We start from the raw sequence: 23,991 nt of genomic DNA, 5'->3' as shown, positions 1-23,991 counted from the left end.
GAAGTACGGGTTCCCAATAACGGAATGGAGACCAGCATTTCCTCCAGACTTCTGAAACCAGGGTTTCAGGTTCAGACTAATCATTTATTCCTTGAATACCACCCAATCCCAATTCACAGTTAATATAATTTTTCTCTTATCAGTGTTTCCTGCTAGCATGCTGCACAATGTATAATCCAGTTTAGTCTCCTTTTGCCATCAATATGGTGGGTTTCAAACTACTGTTTCAATACGTCACTCCATCACAAGAATGCATTTCTGGTTTTGCCCATTTTCATTTTCTCATTCTACCAGTAATATAACTGTTAATTTATAATGAACACATGTTCCAATTAAATTATTAATAACAATTATTAATAACCAGTGTTATCTGGCTGGTATTTGTCACAGCTCAAAGAACAAATATAGGTTATCCAAATACACCACTAAAAAAGGGAAAAGGAAGAAAAAGTGCCATCACAATCAAAAAAATGATGATGTGAACTACATTTGTAGACGCAGTTGTCTGTGCCAATATTTACCTCCACTATTGAAAAGGAAGAAAAAGTGCCATCACAATCAAAAATGATGATGTGAACTACATTTGTAGATGCAGTTGTCTGTGCCAATATTTACCTCCACTATGGTTAATAGTGGAATTAATAGAGAGGTTCAAGTAAATGAAGTGTATTTAAAGAAAAAACAATGAAATAGTACAGTTAAGGGGAATACTAATAGTATTTCAGGACTTACCTTGAAATCTGATCCTTAAAAATGTTGCATAAAGCTCTGGAAATGCTGCTGTAGGTAGCAACAGGAGCAGATGACTGGATAGTGTTCTACGTTACTCCTGTGAGAGTACTGTATGGACTCATGCAAGGAGTGGGAGATATTCATTGCCCCATCATCGCATTTATAAACCTTTTTTTATATATTTATAAACTTTCCCAAATAGTCTGGGATTTGTGAGTGACTACAGGTGAACATGGCAAGTCAAATCATGAGGTCATAAACTTATAGTTCAAGATCACAGTAATGACTTTTACTTTATTGATTCATTTTTTAGATCTGTCTAATTAGTGTTAATTTTTAGATTTATGAGTACTATTTGATTACAGCCTGTGGGCCTTGCCATGCTGAGTTTGATTTTATCAAGCAGAAAAACTATCAGGTACATTAAGGGAATCAGATGATAGATGGAAAACGATTTTTCATAAATACTGTTGTTTCCCATTTGTGAGAATTTTCCTGGTTTGGAAAAAAGAAAAGAAGTGAGGGAATTTTCAGTAGTCCGGGATACATGAAACCATTATAAACTTCAAGCCACTTTTCCCAAATTTTCTGAAAGAGTAACCACCCTCTCCCAGATTTTTGCTTCTTCTTTTTCTGACTCAGATGCCTTCCTGTGAACCTCCTTTTGTCCCTGTGCTCCCCCTGAGTTGGCAGAAGCTCAGTTCCTTCAGGTCAGGAAAGGAAGAACAGTCTGTCATTACTGGAGGCAAGCATAAGCATTCATTTCCTCACCCAGCGAAGTCCCACGCTGCTGCCAAGTAACTCTGCATCTTCCAGTATTTTGTGGTCTCCTCTCAAGCTTTCATTGACTTCCTTCAAATCTTTTCACGACTCCTTACTGATTGTAAACAGAGCTGGAAAAAGGCAGCTGTGATGCGAATGGGAGAAGAAAGGTGCACAGATATAATTGTGAAGGATGTTTGTGACTTGGTAGAGGAGAGTACAAAGGCACAGGTGGTAAAACAAGTGAAAGAGTTCACAGGTGCCAGAAGCTCCCCGTGAGGAGTATCTGGGCACACAGGGTGCTGCCAGGCATCACCACAGCCTGATCCTCAGAACTCCAAGAAATAGTGTGACTAATTTCAGAGAAAGGTTATACTTTTACAGAGAAATCAGGAGGTCTAGAGGAAGTTTATAAAAAGATCAGACTCATCAAGAGACTAACACCTGGGAAAGTGCATTAAAACAGCTCCTCAGTACACAGGAAAACTGGACATACTCATGAACCTTATTCTGTGCACTTTCATTCTTTGGTCTTCTGCATATAAGACAATACTTAACCAATAACTAAAATAAAATATTAAACATATACTGCCTTTCTCATGTGGTAAGGCTTCTACAAGGTCATAATAACATATTATTACCAGGCAGTTTTCACAAGACCTATTAAACAGGTCAGTCTATGAGTTGAAAACAAGCTATTTATTTAAGGTTTTCTGTTTGCAGTGAGTGCCTTTTCACCTCATTATATGGCTGCATTTCTGACCCTGGTTTGGAGTTTTATAGAGAACAGCATGGGCTCAAAGGCAAATAAAACAATGACTGCTTTGGTACACTCCCACGTAAAGAGTTCTTTTGTTAGGAGGCAGCTACTAAAACTTGACAATCTTTATCATATAAAAGTAAACATATGGAAGCATAGGAAAATGTATAAGCTAAGGAAAAGAGACTCTTGTGCCTAGTGTTCTTCCTAAGTCACACATTTTTACTAGAGAAAAAGAAGGCAGGGGCAGTCTCAGGCAACTTGAACTAGGCTTTTGAACAGATGTGTTTCATAAACTGAAAGAAATGGTGCAACATTTTCCTAGTGTTGGACCAAGGGCTCTGATCCAACAGACACAGGGCTTTCTCCATTCAGCAGGTAGGGAGGGAGGGAGTGCTTATTATACGTCATCTTTTTACCATGAAAAATACGTACTCTGAATTAGTAGGTAAGAGAGATCTTTCACAGTATCTTTGAAGAGGCATACCTGAAGTTTGAGAATACTTGCCAAGACACTTTCTAATGTATTGACCAGAAACTTAAAGCATAGCAAAGACACTCTTTTAAATTGGCATGTTTTCTGCTTGTTTTCTCTGCTTTGTAACTGATGCACTTTTCTCTTACAGTGGCGCTTTGACATCACCTCTGCTTCTGACATGTTCTTGCATTTTGAACCTAGTCAGAGTATCTGGTCACTGGATACTTGTTTTGGGTTTTGTTGTTGTTACTGTTTTTTAATGCTGAGATGATTGCTATATGAAAAACAAACTCTCCAGGAGATTTTACATCTGGAGAAAGAAAATTTCCAAAACTGTGTATTAAAAGAAGAGAGAACTTCCCCAAAAGTGACTGCAGTAATAGGTCACACAAGTACAAGTGTAGTACCTTAGGCTTTTAAATTGAGCCATTAGAAATTGCAGCTTTTAGCAATGACTGTGCTGTGATGTGAAGAATGCTTTCTAATCCTTGAGAGGAAAAGCAATATAATGTCATTTCATATATTTTTCATCCTTTAATCATCACTCTATTTACACTGGGGCTAAGACAATAATTAAGGCTGATTATTGTCTCCACTTATGACGTGATGAGCTCAGATGAAGACAGGCTGGGTGCCTCACTGAAGGGCTCAGAGCAGTGAGAAAGTCACAGCTACTGACCACTGAGTACCTAAGATGGACTTCCTATGGCACATATTTGTTGCCACTGACCAGCTCTTGTTCTTCACCAGAGATTCTGTATTTGAGGAGGCATTCTATACAGAAGAATATTTGGCAGCATGAAACACTGCTCACTTTTCTGTGTATGATGAATAAAAACACACGTGTGTGTGATATGAACAAGACATGTATATGACAATACGTAGATTAAAATGGAAAGGATAATTGCAAATTTAGTTTCTATTGGCTCATCCTCTTTTGTGAAATTGAAGTAAAGTGTCATAGCTGAAATCATTATTTACTTCTTATTTATTTTGAATTCTTAACAATAGCCTAGAATAGGGACCTTTGGCCCTGAAGCTTCAGCCCCAGTGAGCTGGTTGCCAGACCACTGCAGCCTTTCTGTCAAAATAGCTGGCCCAGAGGAAGTTAAAGTGGTGACCCTTTTAATAGCAAAGCTTTCCTCTGGGGAGGAGACAGGGCACACCTGTGGTTATTCTGTGGCCATGACACAGGACACTGCACAAACACGAGGAATCTGGATGCTGATTTCATGTAACCACAACTACTGAAACCCACAACTATCAGGAGCAAGAGGTCTTTAGCAATCAGGAGATCTAAAGTGGTGCAGTACAGCAATGGTGAGGAAAGGTTATCCAGGCCACTGTAGATCACAGCACAGAAGTATCTTTGAGTTACTGGAAAAATGGTAATGTCTTTGCCAAATCCATCTGCCATTTCCCATAATTTCTTTTGAAGCTGAAGCTAGACCGTCCTCAGCTGGTTTTGGGTTGGCATATAAGGGCCACAGGAACTGGCAGGGAGGAGGAGAATGTAAGGAAGCATAACTGGAGACAGGAGGAGGCAAAAGGCAAACTGAGTTGTGACAGTGTGCTATGACAGGGAAGGAGCAACCTGGAAGGTGACAAAGCAGAGAGTCAAAAAGAAAAGAAATCTGCCCGTCTAACAGCTTGCTGCTGCCTAGGGTGTGGCTCTGCCTCCCAGATCTCCACTTTGGGTAGCACTTCTTTTCCACCCGCTCTGGCACTCAGCACTGTCTCAGTGAGGCAGTTCAGCTCACCAAACTATGATAAAACCAGCCTTTCTTCTTTCACAGTTGTTTCTTACTCTCTCTTTCTCCCCCCTCCTCCTCCAGAGAAGTCAGTTCTCAGCTGGACCACCAGGCTCAGACAGGAGCTGTTGTTCAGAGTAGTGGATGCAGGACTGCTGTCTTCCTGAGCACATGGATGCATTCAGTCCTCTCTTGAAGCTTCACAGGGAGCAAGGCAATCCCATCTTCAGGCAGCTGCAGACTTGTTTGCCTGCACCTTGAATCTGTATTGAATTCCCATCCAAACTGAAGGAAAAAAGGTAGATTCTTCCTGGCGTGAAGTCTCCACAAAACTCTTAGGAAGGCAGTATTGCATTTAATGGCTATTTCTTTATTAAATCTCATAATTCTGAGAGTCTGAATCAATCTGTTTGATGCTGCCATGCTGTGACTTAGACATGCCTAAAGAAAATTCCATCACAGACTCTGAGATTATACTTAATCTTTTCCATCAGATCATGCTTGAGCACAAAGTTATTTAACAGAAGAAAGCTGTTTAGTAAAAAATGCTACTGTTACATTAAATGTGGATACATCCCTAATTAGCTGTTAGTACAAGGTTCTCTTCAGGTTCTGACCTCACAAGCATTTTAACCTCATTCTTCAAGCATTAACCAGCTTTTGCAAATACAGACCAATGCTTCTGTGGCAGAGTTGACACACAGAAGTATATTCCAGTTGCTATTAGATCACAACTTCTGGTGTGTGAGAATTCACACACCAAAATCAAAAACACAAAATCAGAATTAAATGCTCTGTCCTTTAGAAATTGTTAAGATGTTGAATCCAAAAGAGGAGTACAAAAACAGCCTGATTTTAAGAAAAAGTCTTCTTACAGGGAGACTGGTAAGCAAATCACACTGAAATTCTTCAAAGGAGAAATTAGAGGTGATCTTGCCCTAATGCACAAGTAACTGTATGAGGAAGAGATTTCCAATAGACTGTCCTGTGCCTGCAGTTGCAGAGCAAGATTCAGTGCCTGGCAGCTAAAGCTAGAGAAGGGCTGTCACTCCCTTTCCCTGCCACAGCACCCCATGCACACCAGTATGTGCCCTGTGTTTGCAGGAGTCCCCACTGTACCATACCCAGAGTACTAAAGGATGGGGGAAGACAGGGAAGCTCGGGAGCAGAAACCCCTTTACCTGTTCTGTCAGTTCAGATGTACAAGCTAGAGACTACAACAGGTACATTTTCTAAAACTTGGTGGGTCTCCTTTGTGGGTCTGGAACCCACAGCTTACTGTTCACGTCCCCAGGATAAGGCAAGGGGAGTATTACTCATTAAAGATCCAGAGGACCCCATTTCTGCATAGTGAAAGGTGTAGAGTTAGGCACCTGGGAATCATATCCCCCTGACATCATATTCATCACTACTTTGAAACTTGCACTCCAAATCTGGCGTAGATACACTTTCTGTTTGTTTGTAATGTATCAAATATGATAAACGAGTATTTTTAACACAATGTCCAGTAGTATCACTTCCCTAGGGAAGGCTTTTGACATTTCTTGCAGCCAAGAAAGAGATGAACTTTTGAACTAGGGCTTCAAATTATTCAGAGAATCGACAACAAAACTACACATTCATGTTGCCTGATGAAGCCTACTACAGGCAAGTTTTGTTGCAGTGACCCATTTAGACTAATCACAAGGACTCATATGGTGTTTCTGTGGTCTCTCTAGTGCCAATAATAACTGCAAAATGCTGTGTACTACCATTACTGAAGTCTCAATAATATAAAAAGATCCTTGAAGCTTTAGAAAACTTAAAATTTCTGCTTTGGCCAGCTTTTTTTTAATCACTGTAAACAAGCCAGAATTAAAGGTAGAGTTTTGGAACACCAATAGCAGGGGACACAAGGACCCCATGCTTTTTCTCTAGCATGGATGTAACATCCACGTGTACCTGGAAAATTACCAGTTTGAGTGGGTGTGGTTTTTTAGGATGCCTTAGTTCTTTCCCTCTGTTTTCTTGGTTTATTTAAAACCACAACTTTCAACTTATGGGTATGTCCTTTATGTAAAACCAACAAAAACTCTTTAACAACACTGTCTTACAAAAGAGCAAACTTCATGACTTCTACCTAGTAAAAAAATAGAAACAAAAATTGCATGGGGTCACTAGCTCATGGACAGAAAACAAAACTATGGCAGTCAATAATTTCTGGCAAAGGACCCAAATATAGAAAAATGCTTACCTGAACTAGTAATGAGCTGCTTAATAAAGTAGATCATAGACTCATTTGTTTGGTAGAACAGAAATTTTAGCCCCAGATTTGGGTATCTCATATAAAATAGTGATCCCTATATAAAATATCAGTGGTGATCTAAGTCCAATCTAGTATTAATTTTTCTCCCTTGTCACAAATAAACTGGTTCTCTACCAAAGAATCAAAGGCAGGAAAAGCTGAGAAAAGATCATCTCTTTAGCCTGGCCCCAAACCAAATTTCTTCTGTCCTCTCAGTCATGCCAACTTTTCATGCAACTCTTCATCATTACGTAAAATCAAATGCAAAGTTTCACTTACTTGGTCTCAGACAAACAACGTAACAAACAGTTGGGAATACATGAATCTCGACTTTTGTGCATAGCAACTACTGATTTCTAAGCTAGAGCTGCTGGTGCCAGTCCAGGGGACAAACAAGGGATAGAGAGGGTGGAAGTGTCACCATTTCACAGTCCGCACTTGTGAATCTCTGAGAATCTGTTCTGTGGTTCTGAACTGGGTATTTGCTAGACAGTACTACCAACACACTTGTACAAGAATAATTCTGCAGTTAGGACTAAAAACAAAGATTTCATAGGATAAGACACACAATATAACCTTAAAATAGTTTATTCTTAAAATCAAACAGGAGTCAAATTCTCATACTTTATGCCCAGAGTCAAGCTGGCTCTCAATGACAACATACAAATGGCACTCAGTGCTGACCTAAGATTTTTCTGCTATGGAATCAGAAAGAATTTATTTCATTTACTTTCCTGCTAACAAAATACTTAGGATGAAGACCGCAAAGAAAATTAGTCTAGCCTTCAGGGATAAGTAATGAGCTTATGAACAACTGATGATACAAGAGGAGCATGCAGCTCATAGTATGCTAAATTTTTACAATTCAATTACAAAGTCCCTTTTGTAATCCTAGGTTGTTTAAATACCAGGATCTGCACTGCTCCAAAATCTGTGTCTTTCTCCACTTGCTTGGGCTGTATTTGGCTTCTTGACCTACTGTAAGAAAAACACATTATAATCTCTTCAATTTTCATTTAAGATACACTTAAAAATTTTATTCTTTTCTCTGCATGAAGACATGGAGAACTTCTGACTAAAGCTTGAATCTGTAACACCTGGATCCTTTTTGCAATACAGAATTATAAAACAAAGTAGTGACTATTTCCCAAAAAGCACCATCATCCTGCTATTCAGCTGCTTGTCGTCCACAATCCTGCCTTCTGAAAGAGAAGTCCTGCCTCTGTGTACAAGAAATGAATGTCACAGTAAATATAACAAGCATAGTCTAGTCCAAACTTTGTACCACATAGTAAGATACTCAGAAAAGAAAGAGGTATCATTTTTATATGGTCCCAGAATTTGCTAGCATTTAAGACATAAAGCTTTTCAGACTGGTTTGCCTTAAAACTGCACAGCAACTCTTAATGACAGATGCTCAAGTCCTAACCCAGCTGAAACCACTGGTTGTTGTACCAATTTTAATAGGGTTGGGAAATGAGCTGGAAATCAGGTGTTTGTATGAAAAAGATGTGACTGCATGTATTAATTAGAAGCAGAAATTAAGAAACACTTCACTGACAGGATGGCCTTGTTTATGCAGACAACTTAACTGGCTTGAAAATTCCTCAAAATATCTTTAACCCTGAGGTTATCCTGCTTCTCAGCAGAGACCACGTTGTTCCTCATGTGCATACAAAACATGATTTATGCCAGAGAACCATCCACTGTGCAGAGAAGCCTAAAGACAGAGAACCTGTCTGCTGTCTATGTGAACATGGCCAGCAAACCTACGAACAGCACAGCAAATCCATTCAGACAGTCTGTGCTAGCATCTCATCCGTGCTCCTTGTACAAAAAGTCTTCAAGGAAAGGGTCACTTCTGAGTGCTCTCCACACCCACAAACAGATGTAGAAAAGGAAAGCTAATACAGCAATTGGCCATGATAAAATCTCAAGAGAGATTCTGTAACCCACAATTAGCCAGGATAATACCAGCCACGTAGTTTGTCTCCCATGAAAACTGTTTGACCTCAGATTTCTTTCTTGGAGCATGCTACTGATTTTTTTTTTCCCGTGTCCCTCTCTTGGGCATTCAATGTAATAGCTCTGTTTACTAGAGTTTCAGCCATTCCAATGTAATATGAGGGTGTCAAAAATGCGCTGCTATTTCAGGCTTACAAACTTAAATCAATGGCACATGATTAAAATAATGTAAAAACTTCAAAGCAATGTTACCAGATACTAAAACTCTCTTAGAAAGACTTCACAAGTAGCCAGATATTTTCAGAGAAGACTCCTTTACCGTGGAGTCTCAGTTTTATAAGAGTCACATTTTGAGCAGTATCAGATTTGCTGGACTTTCATCCAAGGAAACTGCAGGTATATATTGAAGCAGAAGCCCCTATTCTCTGTGAATAATTATCACTTTGCAGCCAAGTGTTGCAGTGTTTGTTATCTTTAGTCCCATAGAAAGAAGACACATGACTTGTTAGCTCAGCACAGAATAACAATAATAACAATATTTCTACACATTTTTGATTTTTATGATGCAGAACCATGAAACTCACATGAAACATTTAGTTTAGAGTCCTTGGACAACAGCTGAATCCTAAGAAGATTTCCAGAAGAGTCCCTAGGACCATCAATTTTATTATTATCTTGAACAGTCATACATAGACAAAGAAGATAAATTTTACAGCGTATCATTTTATTACACCAAACCCTGTGATCATGCATAAATCACACGTTGAGAATAGTGCAAACACGACTTTAAAGGTGCTCTGCAGGGGCTATTCTTCATTATCATAAAAGCCATTATCATAAAATCAAGATTATTACTGGGAATTTTCTTCCTGAAAACTGCATTATTTTGTATAGTCTCAAAGTCCATAATTCATCTCCTGATGGCAAGTATTCAAGGGCAAAACTGTAAGGGGTAAGCAAGAGAAGAAGTAGGTCTACATTGCTGTGTAACAGTATTTATAATAGTCTTTATTATTTTATAACATCAGAAAACGAATAGATTTTTGATAGATACTAAAGGATGCATATTCCAAGTTGAGTGTGAGTGATCCACATGCACAGGAGTTCACAGTATCAACAGTGGTATTGGCTTTTAGCAGCTATAAGTGAATCATTCTGATGGAAAAGAGAATAACATGATCTCTGCCAACCAGTTCTTGGAAAATAAACCGCACGTGCATAACTTGTGAAACGAGGAGGCAGAGTTTCCATTCAATCAGCTTGTCAGAAACATCTCTAATTTGTGTTTTGTTCTCAACATGTGTGTTAGTGTGTACAGAGGCTACAGACAAACCAAGTGGCCGCTGGGAGGTTGGGGTCATGCTGCTGGAACTCCATTTCAGGTAAACAGCTAGTCAAAAACATGATGCAAAAATGCTTCATAGTATTCTGGGAAGCTGGGAGTGAGATGGACCTTAAATACCATATCTTGTCCCAAAAGGATGAATTTCAATCATATTAGCAAGTCCAGTATCCCAGCCATGCTTTGAATCTGCTTTGGGCCTGCTGGAATATGAATACAAATAATAAAAGAAACAGCAGCTACATTTGCAAATTGCTGGTCTGCACTCAGGATTGTCAGCATATGACCTATATCCAACCAAAACAAGGGAAAAACCTCTCCTAACATCGTCAGTGAAATACTCTGGCACATTGCTCTTTATTTCTCCCTCTCACTTCACTTTGAAAAGGAGTTTATTGCTCTAGCTACTACTCAATGCAATGATACTGGAGTGTTTTCCAGACAACCAAAAACTGAGGTAGAAAGCTTTGTCTCTTCCAACATGCAGAATCTCAAACAATATTGTGTTGTTTTTAAATTACAAATTGAAAACCAGGTAAATTTCCACCTTTGCACTAGCAGCCTTTATTTAATGTGCAAATTCCAATGAAATAATAACAACAGAAGGATAAAAAGAGAGCAATATATCATTTTGTGATACTGTCCGCAGTATGATACAATATGGCTTACTATAGTGTAGCAAATCAGTTGGAATCTTATCTGGAGCATTTGCTTTATCTGTGCACCTTTTAAACCGTTGTTATTACAACCTCTTTTGCTTTCAATGCTCATTCATCACAAGGGCTTTTGTTATTTGACGGCTAAGTAAACAGGAGGGAAAACAAGCAACCCAAGCTATTGTATGTCACTGGACAATATCTTACTGCCACCTTGTGTTGAGCAAAAAGTATGAGTAGCTCATATGTCACAGATATTCAACAACAACAAAAAAGCACTGTGCAGAAAATAAGCAAGGACAAAAACTTCTAGGAAGGTGTGTGTGAATATGTGAATACATATGTAACATTTTATAAATGGTTTAAGAGTTCATAAAGAGAGGAAAATGTTTATTTTCATTTCAAATTTGTCCTCACCAGCAAGCAGCAAATTTTACAGTTACACCATGAATAATGAGATTTCTTGAGAAGCCAGAGAGATTTTTATCCTACTCTTGTGCTGTTTATCAAACATTGCAAACACCTTTCACACACATCCAAGCAACAAAAAATTCCTACAGGGCTGTAGCTTCTTAGAGTTTGGAATAAATCCACCTGCTGCAGACAACTTTCCCACCCACTGAATAAATCATATCCAATTTCAGGATTGGTCCTTGCACTTCAACAATGTACAAAATCAACGCTTAGAGAAAATCTGTCCTCTGGTAGCTCCATAGACATTAGCCTTCCTTGTGAAGCAATCACTGCACAGCAGCACACACACAAGCCAAGATAAGAGATGGCAAACTCTTCTGCAGCAAACATTTGACCTTGTAGAATGATTTCAAAAGGAAATAGTTAATTAGTAAATACTAGAGATGCTACCATTACAATAAGTTTGCTCTCTATTCATCATTACTAAATAATGTTGTCCCTACTGTGATGGCTCACTGAACAACATCCTTTATGCTTTAAACCTGTAGCTTTGAACTTTCAACTTCTAGTTTGCAGATCTCTCAAAGTCCTGTGAACTATTTCCAAGGTGCCCACAAAACCAGATTTTTTAAAGAGCACATTTTTAAGAAAGCATATCTCTTTTGTAATTAACTATATATGCAAAGTTTTCAGAAGGCTATATTTCTTCATTGGCCAAAACTTAAAGATCCATAAAGTGAAGGATGTAGGAAAACACTGAATTAAGGCTTAGACTTGATCTCAAAACTTTGAGCACCATTCTAATCACAACATTTCCTTTAGGGCACCACAGACTTTTACCTTCACACCTGTTAAAACCAGTAAAATGTTAGTATCAATTTAACCACTTAGTACGGTGGTACAAGCAATTTATAAACTTCTTGAGGATTTTCAAGGTTGCCATGCTACTATGGCCATGGATTTCTTTAATAGGTAGGTAGGTAACATGATTATCAGACAAGTATTCAGTAAACTAGACAGTATCCCAAGGTGGTAATATTGATTGGTGAGAAGTGGTTCCACTAATTCCATCATCAACAAACAGTTCATATGACCATTATGAAATGGTGGTGGACTAAAGGTATGCCAATTCCACCTCCCAGCAAGTCAGTGTCTGCAGTGCCGGTATTCCCAGCACAAAAGAATGGAAGTTGTAGAACTTCATCCAGTATGAAACATGGATGAACCAGTTACTTAACTTTCTGAGCATGATAAAGACTCTTTTCAGACATTTATGATAGTTGCCACCCAAAGTCATTAAAATGAGCTAATTTTAAGTCCATAGGACAAAGGGAATGGCTTAAAACTGAAAGACAGTAGGGTTAGATTTGATACTAAGACGAAATTCTTTACGGTGAGGGTGATGAGGTACCGGAACAAGTTGCTCAGAGAAGCTGTGGATGCCCCATCCCTGGGAGGGTTCAAGACCAAGTTGGAGGGGGCCCTAAGCAATATGGTCGAGTGGAAGGTGTCCCTGCCCATGCCAGGGGGTTGGAACTAGATGATCTTTAAGGTCCCCAACAGTGTAAACCATAGTATTATTCTATGACAAGTCATTCAATTAATTACGGGAATGATGTTCAGCTGCTTTTTCTCACAAGCGTTAGAAGTATTTCTTTGTTAAATTCTTAATCCTTTATTCAGGGTTTGGGACTGAAATAGTTCTATATTGTTTTAACTTGCCAATGAAAAAGAAAACACAAGAGAAAATCTATAGTCACAGAGCAGTCCATTGTGCCAGTGTAGATGCACACGCACCATCATGGACAATGGCTGCTCAGCTGCCAGTATTTAACAATAAACAAACATCAACAAACGAAAATGTTTGAAAAAATTTAACTACTGTTGGGACAGCAGTTGGTTTTTTGTCTTGCATGACACTGAGAAAGAACTTGTTCAGGAAGGACAGTCAGTACTTCAAGCAGAGGGACTATGCAAGTACATCATTCATGAAGAGCCCTGCATCTGGGACAGAGGATAAAAGGGAGCTAAACAGCCAGCAGGATGCAAAATGACAGCTGTTTAAACCACATTTCTAACTGCTCTGGCCAAAGGTTTGATATCTCTGGGGAACAAGCAGGCAGTCATGGAGGGGTGGGACACAGAAAAACAGAAAAGATCAGCATATTATTATTTCTATTGTGATCAGTCTGTTCTTGTCCTACTTCTATAAAGCTAATTACCAACTGCCAGAGTATACCCCGTCCAAACATCTGGTTATCCAGACTCTGTTTTTCTCTCTAAAGCTTTAATGAATTTTAACATGTTTGAAAGGGCATTTCCCTCTGGCTTACAAAGATATACCAAGGTATAAACAGTCCCCTTGGGCCTGGGACATCCTCTGCTGAGCAGTGAGCCAAATTCCCCTATCCTCCCAGGCAACTTACTTGCCCCCAGACCCCCTAATGCCTGATTTGCTGAAAAAAGCATCTGGTGAATCTAATGTTCTATGTCTTATGAGAAGGAGCATTCCCTATTCTGTCCAGGAACAAGAATAAAGCTGCTGGAAAGCATCTTACCACCAAATACTGTGGGGAGGTTTTGCAACAACGAAGGATGGTACCTCTGGCTCTGATACTCCACTGCATGCTGCCTCCATCCATGGCAAAGCAAATCTCTCATCTGCAGCATCCCATCTGTGAATGTACAGCCCATGACCATCTGCATCAATCAGACCTCCACAATTCTCTCTAATGAGAGTCTAACTATGACCCACTCTCTCTAAATCTGTCTCCCTGACAGAAGGAAGCTGGAAATACAGCTGGCCAACCAAGTAATGGTGATCAAAACCAGTCTTGTAGGAAAATGTAGTCCTATATGGCAGTGGGAAAGGATGACAAGAAGGGAGGTAGGGCAAACTGACCCAACTCCCAATTCCTGGAATTAGTCCAAACATGCTTTACAAGTTCCCCATTGAACCAAACACCTGTCTTCACATGAAACATTGATTATTTGATCATCCAACTTCTTATTCTGAGAACCTGAAATATCTCACAGGCAGGCAAACTGTTTAATCTAGCACTTTGTACTGTCAGCAGCTGGAAGGCAGAAAGAATTATGCCAATGAAAGTTTTCATCCAAATTTCAGTAAGGTACTTCTATACTGCTTTGGAAAATTTCCTTCAGCTGCTTATTCCTGTTTGTTTACACTGAAACCAGTTACAAAAATGTGAAATTTGGCTGAAGTACCATATGCAGAAATTGATGGTAAACAATATATTAAGTTTGACAAGGTGTTTGGTGAGAAGTCACAGGGTACTGGATGAAGCTATCCAGTTTTTTGCAGTTTACACAGAACTATCATATCAGAGGAAAAGTGAGGGTTTCTTTGCACAGCCCTGTAAACCTGCTGCTACGTCCACCCACCCCTTGCTCCATCAAAGACATGCTGACAACAAGAAAATTTAGAAAAGAAGAGAGAATGAGTACATGGCTGAAGGATGGATTTTCCTGCAGGCACTTGCTTCAGAGCATGGATGATTAGCTACTGCTACTTCGAGTTCCTGTTTCTCTTAGTTCCCCATCTATCTATAACTGTTATCTCCCCTGCATTCTCACTACAGCTGCCCTACAAAACGTCTCAGCCACCTCCCCCTACCACCTCCCAGGTGCTGTTGTATGCACATGTCAGTTCTCTCTGCTCCCCAAGCATGCTTCACTGCAGACCCAGCTATGAGGAACAAGGCCGACGAGAGCAGAAAGCTTGTGACTGACACCATTACATTTTAGAAAGCTCCTACCCCATGCCAGGGCTTATAACACCCCATGAATCTCATGCAAATCCCTGAAAACCCCATCCACTTTGATCTGACTAGAATGAGAAGAGAGGGAAAGAGCACAACTGGGATGATGCTATGGACAGTTTCTAGGCTCTGGAAGGAATTCAGATTGTATAGATAGAAACCAGAGCAAGAAATCACATCACATACTGGGACACTAGAATTGTTGATTAAAACACAGTAGCTGTTTTCCTTTGTTCTTTAGTCAGGAAACAGTATAAGGCTGCAAGTAAAGCAGAACTTTGTGTCTGGATCCAAGACTCATTTTAGAAATGAGGCATACCTGTCCCTTGACCTGTAAATCTGTAAGAAGAAGACATTCATACCTTCTGTCTCGGGAAGTTAACTGACTTCATTTTCATTTGTCCCTTTCGTATCCCTGAGATGATCCCTTGATCTCCCAAAGAGCTGTCCTTTTCTGGAATTCTCTCTTCCCTTTTTTTTCTTCCACACATGGGCAAATACACACTCAAAATGTTTCTGCCATATTTACCTGAGTCTTGTAGCTCAGGTTATGGGCGGGCTTCTCAAAGAAAGGGGAAAGATGAGAGATTCAGCTTAGGGGACCTTGGGCAGCCTGCCAAAATTCAATGTAACAGCCACAGACCAGCATAGCAGGAGGTGTTGATAATGGCTTCAAGACTTGAGACACAGAACTGTGTCACAGGTGAGCATTACCTGTAAATATCACAAGTGGTCCCAGCTGGAGGCCAGCTCTGAAATCTCAGCTACTGGTCTCTGTTTGAGGCAGGACTTCATGATTCCATATCACATTCATCTTGGATTTCATTTTTCTAGGAAAAGCAATGCATTAACTTGCAGTGTTAATATTTTTTCATACTCCTCCCCATGAGCATTCAGTCTATATTCCAGACTTATTTTGAGATCCCCTTAAAGAATTCTTTGTGGCTCTTGAGATGATGGAGATATGACTTTTATTTTACAGAGTCTGAGTCCTCTTAGTCATCATTTGAACACATTCTTTTATCCACCTGATAACCCCAAATTTGTCACTGGCTTACAGACATATTGGTGAGAAACACTGAACTCATACAAAGGTTTATATCTGTGTGAGGTCATTATATCTGATAGATTCTGTTTGAGGGACTTCAGGCATCCGTGTAATCAGCCTGTGAGATAATGCACAGGAAAAAGCAGGAGCACAATTACACAGCCAGACTGAACTGTGGCATTTCCTGATGTTTAGTGGTTAATGTCAACCTTTTGTGTTTGATTTCCCTTGGATTTGTTGTTTGTTTGTGATTTTCTGTTGAGGATAACCTTTCAAAAGCCTAATCCCTTTTGCTTTGAAGCTATGCTGCTTAGACAATAATTACACAGCTGCCATAAAATGTTGCTGGTGTTTGACTCTACATTAGTCCAAATCTATCACTTTATTCTACTTTCCTGTAACCAAGCTGCCTTTAAAGTAATATGTAAGTGAATTGTGAATAGCATCTTTCATTACTCCCTGGACTGGCATATTTATTTTTAATTATATCCTATCTAGTTCATAATTGTTTTCGAGTTCAGGGAGCTTGGTTTATACTATGCAAGAATAGACTATTTCAAAATAGAAGCTTTTATTTTTCTTAATTACATGCTTTCCAAATGTTCATAGTTAACCAATTAAAATCAATTTGCAAAAATATGGTGCCCTGCAGTCCAGGAAGGGCTATTTCCATATCAGTTCCAATCATTAATTTTTACCTTTTCTTTTACTTGAAAATGAGTTACCTTTTCCACTGTATATTTGTGGGGTCTACTCCATCCAGTATCCTTAGCTGAGCAAATGTTCCTAAATCCTTTCGAAGGCAATTGTCTTTTCATGGAAAACTTCATAGCATTTTAGAAAGTTTTTCTATTAATAGCAATTCATAGGGATTATTTTTGGCTCCATTTTGTTTTTCTTCAATAGATCGTATTTTCAATTGCTCCAATGGAAATTCAAAACTAAATGCTTTATACAGAAATAATTGTGTAAAAGTGGGAATTCAGGCTACATCACTTGCGAACTCCTGTAAAAGTACTACTGTCTACTGATTTAAATAAAAGAACTCTCTTATTAACGCAGAATTGAAGGTGCATGTAAACATCATCCAATACATGCTCATTATAATTAAATTCCCATTTGCTTTGCCGGATTTTAACCCTTTGGCAGAGATTTCATACAATGGGTGTCTGTCATTAATGATGCTTTTGAAACTTCTCAGGTAAAATTTTCCATATTATTGAGAGCAAATCTGCAGGATAAAAATGTGTCTCTTTGTGTCACAATAACGTCTCTCTGTGTCATACTAACAAAATGGGAATTTTTTCTTTTATAGGAAAAATGCTTTTTGTGCAATTTATGTTGGTCCCATGAAATCAGCCAAAATTTGTCAAAGGTAAGGCCCTGAAGAAAACTCAAACAGTGTCTCTCTGACTAAATTTCAAAAGGTTCCTGTCCACATACGTGGGTGCTTCCCCAGAAGAACATATTTTCTCTCTTAATCTACTACACAGTTTTTTTGTGGCACAGCCCAAGCCATTTAAACTGAACTTTTGGCAGGGGTCACTATGTGCGTGCTCTTTATTCCCTGGTGCTCCACTGGAGACCAGAGCTTTGGTTACCAAGGGAGCCGAACAAGTAGAGCTGCAGCTGATGTCAATCATGTCCGTGCTCTGAGGCTGTTAAGGGTTACACAGAGCAAAGGATATGGAAAGGAGGATTGCAAAGACATGCCATTTTCTTTTCTTGTTTTGGAAGGGCTGTCAAGCAGCCATAAACATGTCCTGTGGATGCAGAGGCAAACATTCATTCGAGGGACTAACCCATTAGTAGTGCTCAGAGAATGTAATAGCTAGATAGCTATGTTCAGGACGCACCAAATTCTGGAGGTTATCCAACACAGTAAATAAAGCCCATTTCCAATGAGAGGATCGAAGGAAGAAGAGGAGCAGAGAAAACTTTTTACCTCAGCATAGAGAATGTGCAAGCTTTTGAGGGTAAACAGCTGTGGTTTAGGGCATTGTAATAGGAGGCCCCTTTGGCTGATGCACAGAGACCTTTCAAGAGGTAACTGATAATCAGCAACATGACATTTTCTGGTATGTGGAAAATACAGCACATGTCCCTCTATGAGCCTGTCCTATAACCTAGATACAATCCAGGATCCTAGCCAGCCAGGCATTGCTTAATGGTCTTTGTCCTTGCCAATGTGTGAGACATTCTAGACTTGCCAGCAGCCAGAGACAGTTTGCATCTGACACACAATCTCATACAGAATAAGAGAGACACCTCAGGGAAACACAAGAAAGAGCAAACACAACAAGTGATGCTTGAAAACCCAGGAAGAAAGCTGAGGACTTTTCCAGGCAGCTCTGCTAACTTCTGTATCTCTAAAGGACCTGCAGGGACATTGCTGAAGGTACATAATCCTGGACCACACTACATAGTCTTCAATTTATAACTCCAGCTAATGGGAGGGAAATAGAGTAACCTCTTCTTTATAAAAACTAGTAGGTTAATTCAAGTAAAAAGCACCCAAAGCAAAAAAACTCCAAGGTCTCAGTGAGAACTAATTGATCAAAAATTACCTCAAAACCAAGTTTCTTCCTAGCTACACCCAAAGCCACCTAAACCAGTCCCAGCGCTACATGTCAGAGAATAATTTTAATCAGCCCTTATCTCCGGCTAGCATTCTCACTTTTACTACTATCTACCCAACTGTCTCATTCAAAAAGAATTTCAGCAGCTATCAAGGCCCAAAGATAGGTATTGATACCTGAGAAACATCCAACAGCCTTCTTCCTAGCTGTGCCAGTTTGGCCCAATTTAGAAATATATACTCTGAGAGAAGGCAGATTACAAACCACCCCTTTCCCACCAGGTTCGGGAAAAAAACTTTTTCCTCGAAGGAAAGTGAAAGAGATAAAAACTATTTATTTAACAAACACACAGGAAAAAAGATAATAATGCTAAATAATACAATCTCTCGCTGTGGAGAAAAATCTGGGAAAGTGTTAGAGTCCTCCCTTTGGTCTCCCTCCTCCTCGGAGCTGGGGCTTGGCCCAGGCCAGGCCCTCTGTGCTCGGTGGAAAGTCCTCCCAATGTGTTCTGATATTGAAGCAGTCCAGCAGAAAAAGGGAAAAAATCCAAAATTCCAGGAAAAACAAAGTTCAACGCTCTGGAGGAAAAAAAATCGAAAAACTGGCTGAACAAGCAAGCAGGGTGCTTCTCTGCTCCTCTCCCCGCAGCCCAGCAGCAGCCGGAATAAAAATGCAGAGAGACAGAGTGTGTTATCTCTGTCTGTCCTTGAAAAGCACTGCTTTGAGAAGTTTGCTCAGTTTTCTCTCTCTGCTCAGGCTCTGTTTAAAAGCATAGAAAGGCATAAAACTAATTTCTGGGCATAGAGCAGCGATAGGGAGTACAACATCAAGTCGCCCCAAGACACTAGCCCAGCCATCTCTGTCATCATCTGAATCGCACAAAAGCAAACAGAATAGCACTATTTGAATGCTTAGACATTCAGAAGTTTGGGTTAGATTTACATTAGGCTTCTCTGAGCTAAGGAGCAGCACTAAGGTCTGGTCTGGTAGATCCTGTACTAATCTGGGGACTGCTGCTTGCAAAGAGCCACCTAGATACACTCATATAAGAATTTGTGGAGGTAGAATCATAATAGCAGCTTTAAAGCACAGGTAAGATATTGATTTGGCAGCAGAAGAGCCTGTTTATGTATTACACAAAAATGTAAAGAGTGCCAGAAGCAGAGGGCTCATTCACCCCAGCAGAGAGGTAGTTTTTTCCCCCCGGAAGGGTATGGCTTTGCTTGCTGGCTGTCTGCCCCCTTTTCCCTGAGGGTGTACTTCTTGGAGATCCTCACCACCTCAGGTGGTGTGCCCAGGTCTATCCTGAGGGGTAGGAAAGGACAGCTTTGAACACTGTAAAATTTCCAGACATTTGCATATTTCATCGGGCAACAAGGTCTGTTCCATTTCATCTGGTCCTGAAACGAATATCACCTTAAGAGCTCCATAAGGAGTCAGAACAAAAACCAAACAATAACAACAGAAGATACACATGCACACAAAAAAAAAAAAAAAAAGAAAAAAGGGATAGAAAAAATTCTTATATTCCTAAAAGTGCTTCTTAAAGCAAATACATTTGTACTATCAACTATCAGACAGGGTGAGCACATCTCTTTTTCCTAGAAATCAAACTGGATAAATACTAATAAAAATGATGTAACACTGTCATGGTTTTGTGAATAGTCTTTGAGTTTGTTTTCTCACTTCTTTCTCTCAGAATAATCCTCCCTCAATCCCCAGTCACATCCAATGCTATGCAAAATCAAGGGCATTTATGCCAGTTTAGGGGTATCTTGATTTGGTCTGTGGATGAGTTTTGAAAAAAATAAACCTTTACAGGAAATGAAAGCATTGTACTGCAAAGGTTGTCTGCATTTGCAAGTGTTCACCCAGCCCTCTGAAAATGTCTCTTAATTATACAACAGAGCTGAACATTTGTAGAGGTTAGTGCTTCCACACAAGTTATCCTCAAATAAACTGTCTTTTCCCAAGCTTCACTTTCAATTCATCTAACCAAAGAATGCCTTAATCAATTCTGGAATTTTCCAAACAGTTCTGCAACACAAAAAAACAGTGAATTATCAATGTTTGAATGAATTCTCAAATACTCTGGTACTAAAATCTGTGTTCAAAAATTACTTAGCTAGTTAGCACACTTGTTAAAATTAAAAACTAATCGTAAATAATATAAACAAGGGATATACCGCTATTATATTTCCATGAAAGATGAACAATGCATAGTTAGATCCAGCTGAATGAATCAACACAAGAGTAGAAAAAAAAAAAGATTGTTAGAGGGGAGGAAGCATTTAATCTGCTCTTGCAACTTACTATATACTTGCAAGAGATCTGTCTTCCCAAATGTTCTCAATGTGAAAAGTCCAGATATATAAAAGGCATGAAATTTAATCCAATGTATGGATCATGTTACCTTTTGTTTAGGGCCATTCATCCTGAAGCCACTTCCATCTGACCTGAGAAACAAATCCCCTAGAAACAATCCTACTAGAAAAAGCTTGTTCCCTATCCCAGCATTCAGTAAGGAGGCTTTAAGAGAGAAAATGCTACTGTTAAGACTAGCATCAGTTAACCAAGGACTTGTTGAAAAACTGATTTAAAAGGATGTGACATATTTACTTGGCTATCTTGGTAAGTTTAATCATATAATTTTTCTGCGTGTGTGTGCCATATTTCTGCACTTTTTAATGGTGTATTTTCTTTAAAAATATTTTGCTGCTGAGAGATTCTACTCATGAAAGTAACACATAAATACCCATAAAGAAATTTGTAAGTCTTGCCTTATTTAAAACAAAGCTTGCTAAACTGAAAAGCAAAAAATGGTCATATTTTTAATATAAGATTTGCATGAAAAGATGTATTTAAACTTTTCTACTTCTGGAACAGATCACTATTCACATGAATATCTGGAAACTTTATGCCAAGTTGCAAAATTCTGCCTGGAGAAGAGAGGATTACCAAAAATAATTTTAAAAAAATTATTAAAAAATAAAAAGGAAATGATAATCCCTGGCCAAACAACAATCAGTGAGACATGATTACACTTCATAAAATAAAAGTTTTGAAATATTAAAAATCGAGAATAGCAAATCTCAGAGCAATGGTATGCAATCTTTTCATTCAAAAGGAGAAAATATTAGTAATTTCTCATTATTATCATTCTGCTATATATTAAATGGGATTTTTAATAAGCATATGTGTTAATTAGCTCTTATCCATTAAAGAGAAATTAATAGATGCTAATATATTCGTGGCTATTCTCTATAGTTGTGAAAGAAGCCATTTCTATCATAAAGATATGCTATTTCTCTCTGTAAGAATCTGAATGATCATCTTCTAATGTCTGAAGATTTTGTAAAAAGCAATACTTTGAACCAGCAAACTTGATAAAATAATTTCTTTCTATCCACTTTGTAAATCAATCTGATGAAGCTATATAATTAGATTTTAAAAACCATATTAAATGCATTATATTCAATAACTCAAGACAGAAGTCAATATAGTTTGAATAAACTAATTCTAATAAATGAAATTTCCGCAAATAAGCTAGCAATCATGAACAGATTTAAGATTCCTCTTAGCAAAGAAGCTAAATTAAAGAGATTGAATTCATAATCTTCATTGTTACTTGAAATGTCAGTTCAGTTTTAGAAAGACTAAACATCAAAATATGTTAAAACAGTTTCATGAATCAAAGAACTAAGATTATTTATGGATTAATCAACAGATAAGTTTCTAATATAAGTAATTTTCTTCATTATTTGATTACAAGATATACATAAAGTTTACTACAAAGTACTTTTCAGGCTGAAAAGAAAGCAAGAGCAATGAGACATACCTTACCTGAGTGTTCAATTTGTATTTGCTTAAGAATTCAGCAAGAAATTAGTATTTGTACATAAAGAATTTTGCAACAAGTCCTGAGAGCAAGTGACTTTATTTTTATCCCACATACAGCAGTGCTACAATCTCATTTATCGATGGGGGAGTGGCAACTGGAAATCAGGCGGCTGCAGTACCAGATGAGCAGAGTTTCTAAACACAGTTACTCTTTACCATCTAATTAGTTCTACTGACTGATGCTGACACTGCTTGCACACTCAAAGTTAGCAGCTGTTCAAACAGCTTGCCAAAATTGGGTCTTGAACCTGTTGAAACCTGTATTTAAGCAGGATTCAATGCGAAGGTAATGGTTTCTGTACTTGTGCATATATCTACATTGCTTTGTTTGGATATTTTTTCCATTTGCATATTTTCCCATTTAAAAATGTACATGGCAAGTTTGTAAGAGCTGTTTGTGATCATGTTTCCTAGGTACGCATAGATATAAATCTTCGTGCTGCAAATTAAGAATGCAACAACCAAGCTCTGATTATTCTCCAGACCTGGTCAAAGAAACCTGCGCCAGAGTGGAACTTCGAGATAGGGAAGATGACCTCCGTACAGAAAATGCTGCTTTGTCTGGAAGCAGCAGCCCAGAAGTTGTCTTCAGTTCCTGTGAAATGCAGACAGTACCAGTCTGCATGGCCACCACCTTGCCTCCAGGCGACTACATTCTCAGACGAGGTTACACAGGGTCTTCACTTCTGAGGCTTCCTACAGAGGAGTGCATTGGGATCCACCATGCGCCTTTCCAGTTCGACTGCCATGCTCGGGCCAGAATTTCCACTTCTCCTACTTTAAGGCGTCTAAGGATGGCCTCTGCCTCACAAGCACTGACACTTCAGGACTGTTCTGACACAGCTCAGCTGGGGAATCAAAAGGAATACACTGGCTCTCTCCACCACATTTGTAAGAGTCCACCTCGGTGCATTACAATTTCCTCCTTGTCGCTGCCCTCTTGTGTCCATGCAAAATTGTTGTCATCCAAAGCCAAGTCTGAGACAACTACAGCAGCTCCAGAGTCTGATGTACCCAGATCAAAGCTTCCAAGCCAAGAGGATCCTCTCAGCAATGGCAGTTCCAAGGAGCCACCCAGAAACTCTTGGAGAGCCAACTCCGCTACGCTTCCTAAGAGACTCCCCTGCCCAAGCCCTACACTTTGGGTAGGTGTCCAGGTAAGAGGAATAGGGGGATGCAACCTCTATTTCAGTCTTCCGTATTCAGTGTTGGTTCATCGTGGCCCAGTGCACAAATAAAACCTCAGTTCTTAACCTGAACTGCAGCTTGGGCCATGATCCTTTAAAACAGCAGACCGACTTCTACACTTAACAGGAAGGGAGATTTTTCTTTCCAAGTCACCAAGAGACAGCAGCTCCAGCCTTGTCCCTTGGTGACCAGGTTACCCTAGTCCACTCCTGTACATGGCCACTCCTTCCCACCTCTGTCTACTGACCCTGGTAGGCCAGTACAACTGTTGGTGGGGATATGGAAGAACAAGACTAAGTGATTTATCCTGTTTAGGATTGGGTTTTAGAAGACTATTTTCTATCAACCCA

General features: G+C 39.2%; 1 protein-coding gene and 1 long non-coding RNA gene across 4 annotated transcripts in view; one reads left to right on the top strand and one right to left on the bottom strand.

The window, feature by feature from the left end:
• Positions 1-7,339: 7,339 nt before the first annotated feature.
• On the bottom strand, positions 7,340-22,484 carry LOC108447550. 3 transcript variants are annotated; one of them, XR_001863172.1, is made up of 3 exons: positions 22,397-22,484; positions 15,641-15,756; positions 7,340-13,819 (listed from the first exon to the last, which is right to left on the bottom strand). It is a non-coding gene; the product is annotated as an uncharacterized LOC108447550 (long non-coding RNA). The 3 variants fall into 3 exon arrangements; XR_001863173.1 differs by having other exon boundaries at positions 22,392-22,473; XR_001863171.1 differs by lacking the exon at positions 22,397-22,484 and having other exon boundaries at positions 15,641-18,820.
• The window catches only part of PLEKHG7 (pleckstrin homology and RhoGEF domain containing G7), a 34,561-nt gene continuing 29,739 nt past the window's right edge, over positions 19,170-23,991 (top strand). The window contains exons 1-2 of the mRNA XM_017737849.1: positions 19,170-21,184; positions 22,868-23,610. Coding sequence (XP_017593338.1) covers positions 22,906-23,610 — 705 coding nt within the window. The 5' untranslated portion in view covers positions 19,170-21,184; positions 22,868-22,905. The remainder of the gene's footprint in view (positions 21,185-22,867; positions 23,611-23,991) is intronic.

This window comes from Corvus brachyrhynchos, unplaced genomic scaffold, assembly GCF_000691975.1.
Source record: "Corvus brachyrhynchos isolate BGI_N302 unplaced genomic scaffold, ASM69197v1 scaffold56, whole genome shotgun sequence".
In the NCBI taxonomy this organism is placed as follows: Eukaryota; Metazoa; Chordata; class Aves; order Passeriformes; family Corvidae; genus Corvus; species Corvus brachyrhynchos.
This window is presented reverse-complemented; position numbering and strand designations above follow the sequence as displayed.